General features: G+C 39.9%; 1 protein-coding gene across 1 annotated transcript in view; it reads left to right on the top strand.

Moving 5' to 3' along the window:
* The first annotated feature begins 1,437 nt into the window (after positions 1-1,437).
* The window catches only part of SGPP1 (sphingosine-1-phosphate phosphatase 1), a 51,737-nt gene continuing 45,255 nt past the window's right edge, over positions 1,438-7,919 (top strand). The window contains exon 1 of the mRNA XM_012656118.1: positions 1,438-2,220. Coding sequence (XP_012511572.1) covers positions 1,537-2,220 — 684 coding nt within the window. The 5' untranslated portion in view covers positions 1,438-1,536. The remainder of the gene's footprint in view (positions 2,221-7,919) is intronic.

Here is a 7,919-nt window from a genome sequence, read left to right as displayed (position 1 = left end):
AATCACCCTTCCTTCTTATTCTATGAGCTATTGTTTACCAGAAACATCTTTGCACGTTCATATCCCCTATCTTTCTTCATTTTCTCTTCCTAAAATGGGCTTTTTCACCTATTTATATCTTGCCCTTTAATTACAATCCAGCTAAACAGGATCACCTTTTAACACCTTTCTTGCTGCCCCTAGTCAAACTTTTTCCTTTTTCTTTCCGGGGCATGCTGTTTATGTATCCATTTTACACCTGCCATCTGCTCTATACTCTAGAGGTGGTCCTGTCTATCTCTATCTCCCTTTTATACCGTGAGCAACTTGAAGGTATGGATGATGATTTATTCCTCTTTTCATGGTCACAGTTTAGCAAGTGGAGAGGGAGGAGAGTACCTTCCTTGGGAAATATTATAAAAATATTTCTAATGACTTAAAGGGATGGGAAAATTTTCTGCCTGTTTCTTAGAAGTAGTTCGAATCCTTTAATTATAGACATTCACCTTACCTGAAACAACTTCCTGGAATTAGAGTTCAGAGACCTTATAATATGAACTGTTCTATCAAGAAGTCAAGTTTGTAACTTGTTAGGGAAGTTTAGCCCCTAAAGGTCAACCTTATCAAACTCACAAATCTACACACTGCCTTCAGCCATTTACATTTCTTCAGTGCAAGCTCCCTAGGGATCAGAATTTCCTAAAAGGAAATCTTACACGGAAGTCAACAACACCTGTGCTCTCTTAACGTTTGCCAAGATATCTGACGAATGACACAACATTTTGAATTTGTAGGTGATTGGGTTTTCTTTTGTAGACCATAGTTGTTAATTTTACTGATTATATATCCGGGTCCTGTACTGGAGTCTACGTCTAGTCTTACCACCACTGGTCAATCGGCACGTGGCTTTCCGGACGTCAATCATCCGGGACAGCTCTGTAATTACTTGTTAATTACTTGAGTCGAGCGATTCCGGGCGCATGGTGGTTGCTTCGCCTGCATTCATCATTCACCACTTGATGCTGTGCCAACAGGATGTCCGGCTGCTTGGTCACTGGCACCGCTGAAACTAGCACCAGGATCGTGGCCTCTTGTAGTCAGTGTTTCGCAGAGGGAATCCGGCAACACTAGTCTGCGGGGAACGAGGGCTGAAGATGGAGAAGGCGGACACGCCACGTCCCGCTAGCCGAGCACCGCAACGCCTGGCAGTGGGTATTACAGGGAACCTCACGGCCGCCGGCCGTAGAGCCTCGGCGCTAAGGCGCCGCCGGGTGCGTTCGGGGTTGGCTCAGAGCGGCCGGGTCGGAGCGGCGGTGGGGGCGGGGCGCGGCGCGCGCGCGGGCGCGTGGAGGCCGCGGGCGGGGGCGGAGCGCGCGCGACGGGGGAGGGGCGCGCGGGGCGAGGGCGCGCGGCGGCGGCTGCGGCCTGTGGCGCCGTCACCCGTCAGACTCCCGCGGTTCGAGGGAGGCGCAGCTGCTGCTGCCGCTGGCCAGGCGCGCAGGGACGGTTCGAGGCTGCGCCGGGGGTTGGCCTGCCCTCCTGGCGGGTCCCACTATCATGTCGCTGAGGCAGCGCCTGGCCCAGCTGGCTGGCCGTCTGCAGGAGCCGCAGAAAGTGGCCCGTTTCCAGCGGCTGTGCGGGGTGGAAGCGCTGCCGAGCCGCTCTGCCGACCCGAGGGAGGATGAGAAGGCGGAGGCGCCCCTGGCCGGAGACCCCCGGCTGCGAGGGCGGCAGGCGGGCGCGTCCGGAGGCCCGCAGCCGCCCGGGAGCGACCGCAATCAGTGCCCGGCCAAGCCGGACGGCGGCGGCGCCCCCAACGGCGTGCGGAACGGGCTGGCCGCCGAGCTGGGCCCGGCCCCGCCACGGCGCGCGGGCGCCCTGCGCCGCAACTCGCTGACAGGCGAGGAGGGCGAGCTGGCCTGCGTGAACAACTGGCCGCTCTACTACCTGTTCTGCTTCGGCACGGAGCTGGGCAACGAACTCTTTTACATCACGTTCTTCCCCTTCTGGATCTGGAACCTGGACCCCCTGGTGGGCCGGAGGCTCGTGGTCATCTGGGTGCTGGTCATGTACCTGGGCCAGTGCACCAAGGACATTATCCGCTGGCCGCGGCCCGCCTCGCCGCCGGTGGTCAAGTTGGAGGTCTTCTACAACTCCGAGTACAGCATGCCCTCCACCCATGCCATGTCTGGCACCGCCATCCCCATTTCTATCGTCCTTCTCACCTATGGCCGCTGGCAGGTAAGATTCCCTCTCTTCTCCCTGCTTAGCCTGGGTGCAGTTAAAGAACTCGGAGTTCGCTTTGCTTCATACAGTTATTTTAATTTGACCATTCTCCTCCAAAACCCCTCTTTCCATAGGTTTTCAGAGTATCCTCAAATGGGCCCTTTCTAGGTTTAAAAAAATTAAGCAAAGAGGAAACTGGAGACTTGAACCATTAAGTTCTGTTTTAATACCAGTGCCTCTCTTAGAACCCAAAGGAAACACTTTTCACGGAGTAATACATTGTCATTGGGCTTTGAGTTTTTAAACTGCTTTAATTCTTGGGATGCACAGTGGAAGTGGATTTTCCTTATTATGAATCGTTAGGTAACTAAGACCCAGTTTCATAGTAAAGTATGGTGCCTTCCCTAAAACTGATTCTGTTTCAGACGTAGATATTAGGTAAAGTCATTAGCTTTACTGTACGAGTGTTTACAAAATCTTAGTGTAATTCCAAAACAAACATGCCAGTTCAAAGCAAAGAAGAATTTTTAGCGAACTCCACCCTTTGATGGAGCACGGTCTTAAGAGGTGTGGTTACTAATTTGCTGATAGTCACAAAGTGTAATTATCTCCTGGATCATTGATCTGCAAGTATCAGTTAAGCTTACAACAGTGTTATTGTTGCATTAACTCTAAAAATTCATGGTTTAAAAGTTACTCTTAAAGAAAGGGTTCTCGATCAGACTGGTGGGTTTATAAAAGTGGCAAATACGGCAGCAGGTTCAGCCTGACCATCAGGGAAGGGTTTTTAATGGCAATTGTTTTTATTTTGCCTACGTCTTTGGGCCCTCCAATTTTGAGTTCTCCATGGTCCATAAATGTTACTTAGATTTAAAAACAAATTATCTTTCTGCATTGGTTGTGTGCCTATTTGCAAGAAAAAAAAGAAGAAAGAAAAAGAAAAGAGAAACATAAAACCAAATTATCTTCCACATAGAAGCAAAATTTATTCCTAGACCTCCGGGATTGCTTTATTTGTCTTTTAAATTGTAAGAGATGTGTTAATCCTGCAGATGAGTCCCTTAATTTAAGAATAAAGTATATTCTGTCTTCAGTGGCAGCAAAAAAAAAAGGAATAAAGTACATAATTATGGAGAATCTAAGGAAGCAGACTTCCTCTATTTTTTCCCCTTTACTACACAAAATCATCTTACATTAAGAAATACATATTCCATATAAAACTTCGTTATGATAACCTTACTTATCCCACATTCGATTGCAGTATAGATAAAATCTTATCCTAATGGATACTTCTGTGCAGTGCATCTCTCTTATAATAACATGGAAAATATGTAATGTGCATACTAAGAATGGCAGAATTAGGAGGGAAGAGTACCATGGAAGTTTCTTCCTATTTAACCAAAGAAGATATACAGTGATACTCAGATTGTGAAGTAGTGCTGCCTGTTTTGCGTGATAAATATCTCAAATTTTGCATTTAATCTAAATATTTCAAAATTTAAGATTGTCAGTGAACTGTGTTTGGCATAATATTTACTGGTTAGCTGATTACGTTTCTCTTATTTTCACGAGTCTTAGGATTCTATGACAGCAGGGCCTTTTATAATACCTCAGTGAGTAGCTATGTTGTATGCTGTTAATATTAGCAGTCTAAGAGAAATAGTTATTTTTGCTCGTCATTTATTTAGGACACATGCTAACAGGAAGTCTGAAAACAGTATAGCTGAATTGTTTATGGGATGCAGCTATTAATATTTTAACATTTCAGGATTATTTGAATAATCAAAATAAGCTCGCATTATAGTTTTTAAACAATCTAGTATATTTAATTCAAAGTTTGAGGAACTTATACAGCTTTAGACTTTGAACTAGACAGGATGTTAGAAGTCACCTAGTTTTAAACTGTCATTATACAGATGTGCAAACTGACCAGTTACATTAGAATTGATCTTGTAATGGTTTAAATTTCTTATTTTACATTTTTTCCACTCTAAATTTGAACAAACTTCTAAATTTGCATAATTATTTTTTAGTTAGCTGATTTAAAAGACTCCCTTATATGAAAGTTCTATCTTTATTAATGTTTGACTGTAATAATCCAGTACAAAAACCGAAGTGACTTTTTTACCCTTTTACTTTTTTTTTTAAGATTCTTGTTATGTGTTGAAAACAAAAGCACCTTCCTTTGCTTAGGTTGTTTTGGTCCTCCTCTCTGCCAGTTAGTATTACACTACTTTGGAGGCTTATATTTCCAGAGTAGGTAACGAAAAACAGTATTAGAGACCAGGAGAAGAATTAAATAGTGAAAGCCTGGTGTTTTGATTGACAGTCCTGCCTGTTCATCTGCTGTGCCTCAGCTGCTTACTCCGGACAGGGGTGGTTACTTCTATATGTCTAGGTTGCTTAAACATCTTTCGAAACTGAGCTATCTCACATACCATCCCTTTGGCTTGGAATCACTGCTTCATTCCTCCCTAGCACTTAATTTTCCTACCCTCCTTGAAATTTGCTCAAGATTCACCACCTACATGGAGACTTTTAAATTAACCCTTTCTGTTTCATTATTCCTCACTTGTTCTTAAAATGGCAGTATGTGAAAATTATGGAGGTGGGGGGAGTGTTGAAATGCCGATTTCTGCACCTTCCAGAGATGATCCATTAGATAAGTGAAGGGCATTGCATTTTACTGGACAAAGTTCCCTGAATATTAACTCTTTTTTTTTAACTGTATAAATTCTCTGTCTATCAAAGATTAACTCTTGATCCTTAAAATGTATTTTATGTTTCTCCAGAATTGTTGTCTCAGCTGTTTTTGTGATTCCAGTCTTTGAATTTTTTTATGGTATGTTATAATACAAAGAGGCGATTGGAATAATATAACTCCAAGTGGTTATTTGAAGAGTTTTTAAATATGTATTTTATGGTGTTGTAAGATAGAAAATATTTATTCCTTCAGGGATTAAATAACTTGAGATCCATTGGCCAGATAATGATTACTGCTCTCATTATTAGTCACTGGATTTTGTAGCCTGAATTGGGATTAGGAAATAAGGAGCATCAGATATTAAAAACATAGTCCTTTGAAGAATAATCTAAAATAAATATAACATTCCTTTTGCAATTATGTTTGCATGTTCTTTCCAGAAATAAAAATTTTTGTTTTTTAAATAATATGGCTTATAATCAGTTCTAAGTATATACTGATTTAATAATTGTAAGAAGGTTTTAGATGAATTTCCTTTTTAAAAAATTAGTCTTATACTTTATAGACACACTTATTACCAACTAATCTTTTACTACATACACTTTCACTACTTTTTATAATAATAGTTTTATAATATTAACATTATTAATATTTATTAAGCACTTACTGCATGTCAGAGATTGTTTGAAATGTCTGTTACCTCATTTAGTTTGCTATTATAACATCCCAATGTTCGATCCTATTATAAATGCAAGTTTACAGATGAGGAAACTGAAGAACATGGAGGTTATGTAATTTATGCAAAGTAACACAGCCAGTAAGTGGCAGAGGCTAGATTTAAATGCAGACAGACTGACTCAAGAGCTTACACAGAAAACTCATTTCAAATCACACTTTATGTGTGGGTTTTAAAGTATGTTTGAAATAATAAATACCATTTTTGAAATAGATATGATTGTGTTCTTAAAATACAAAATCAGCTTTTGTATGCCTTAAGAAGATAGCATATTATGCATATGTGTAATTGTATATGTGGTATATGTATACATATACATATGCAATATCTGCAGATATTTGTGTTTTAGACATATATTAAGATGTTGACTGAAATCAAGTGCTGATTTGTCACCCAGTAGAATAAAGAATTAGTAAACATAAGAGCTTTGGGGGAAAAAGCACAAAAGATGTTCTATCAGAATAGTTTATTGTAGATAATAGAAGATATCTGTGAGGTTGTGAAAAGATAAAAGGAGGAAAGGCAAGAAGTAAGAGTTACAAAAGTAGGTCACAAATAACAAAGACCAGAGGAGGCTGCAAGATCCAAGAGATTGATCACTCTGGTAGTTCTGGGAAGAAACACAGTTTATTTAAAAATTAAATTGGTTTGCTGCTTTTTTACCTGGCATGACACTTGTGTTTGAAATTCACATTTTCCTGATTTTATAAGTGCTTATTACTAATTTTTTATTTAAAATTAATTGTATTTGTTTATTTGAATAGGTGAATACATTGTAGAAAACTCAAAATTTACATAAAAATATGAAGAGGAGAGTATATTTCTCTTTTTTCTCTGTCCCACGCCTTCCAGGATCTCTTTTCCAGAGGATTCATTGTTATACTTTTCTTGTTTAGCTTTCCAGAAATAGTCTTTACTTCTATAGACATACAAATGGTAACATACTATGCTGTTCTGGATCTTTTTTTGCTTAGAAATATATTGTGAAGACTTTCCTTTTCTTTTCTTTGTTTTTTTTTTTGTTTTGTTTTTTGTTTTTTGTTGAGACACAGTCTTGCTCTGTTGCCTGGGCTAGAGTGCCGTGGCGTCAGCCTAGCTCACAGCAACATCAAACTCCTGGGCTCCAGCGATTCTCCTGCCTCAGCTTCCCAAGTAGCTGGGACTATAGGCATGTGCCACCACGCCCGGCTAATTTTTCCATTTTTAGTAGAGATGGGGTCTCACTCTTGCTCAGGCTGGTCTCGAACTCGTGACTTCAGGTGATCCTCCCAACTTGGCCCCCCAGAGTGCTAGGATTACAGGTTTGAGCCACCGTGCCTGTCCTTTTCTTTTATCCAACAATTAATGAATACTAATTATGTTCTTGTGATTTTTTAAAATGCCTTACATAACTTAACTCTTTCAATCCCCATAAAACCTGTAATATCACTAGTTTGGAGAACAAATTGAGGCAGAGGAAGGTTGAGTAACTTGCCCCAGATCACTCAGCAAGTATGGATGTGACAGAGCCTGGGTTCAAATGCAGGCAATTTGGCTGTAAAATGATATTATGCTCCTGGATTATATTGCCTCTCCGTATTAATTCATTATTATATGTTATACATAGAGAGCTATCTAATTTTTTCACATTTGCATGTTATATTATAATATAGCTAATAAGTTGACAATTTCAGTACCTTTAGATTTCTGGTCATTTGCTAGTATAATGACACAGTGACTGCTTATATGCATTTTGAACACATTACTGTGTCAAAGAGTGTACACATTTGAATTTTAACAGATAATGCAAAATTGTCCTTCATAAAGATTGTACCGATTTACATTCCTCCCAGCAAATAGATGAGAGTACCTGTTTCCCTACACTTTCGTTGCAATATATTATCAAATTTATTGATCTTTGCCCAAAATAATTTTAACATTGTATTTAATTTGCATTTCTTTTATCAGTAAAGTTGAAGAGCTTTACATAGATTTATTGACTATTTTTAAAGCTTCCTTTTCTACGAACTGTCTATTCAAAGATTTTCTCTATTTTTTTCCAGTCAGATTGTTGGTATTTTACTTACTGATTTTTTAAAACTATATCTCTTTTTTTGTTTTTTTAAGGGTTTCTCAGCCTTCGAATAATAATACACCCCTTCAAGTATAACTTCAAGTGTAGCATAAGAATCTTGCAACAGTATATTTCCATTTTTCCCTCTCCCCTTCTTTGTATTATTATTGTCATGCATTTACATCTACATGTGTTATAAAACTCATAATACATAATAATTT

This window comes from Propithecus coquereli, unplaced genomic scaffold (genome assembly GCF_000956105.1).
Source record: "Propithecus coquereli isolate 6110/MARCELLA unplaced genomic scaffold, Pcoq_1.0 Scaffold5, whole genome shotgun sequence".
In the NCBI taxonomy this organism is placed as follows: domain Eukaryota; kingdom Metazoa; phylum Chordata; class Mammalia; order Primates; family Indriidae; genus Propithecus; species Propithecus coquereli.
The sequence above is the reverse complement of the archived record's forward strand: the minus strand, read 5'-3'. Positions and strand labels throughout refer to the sequence as shown.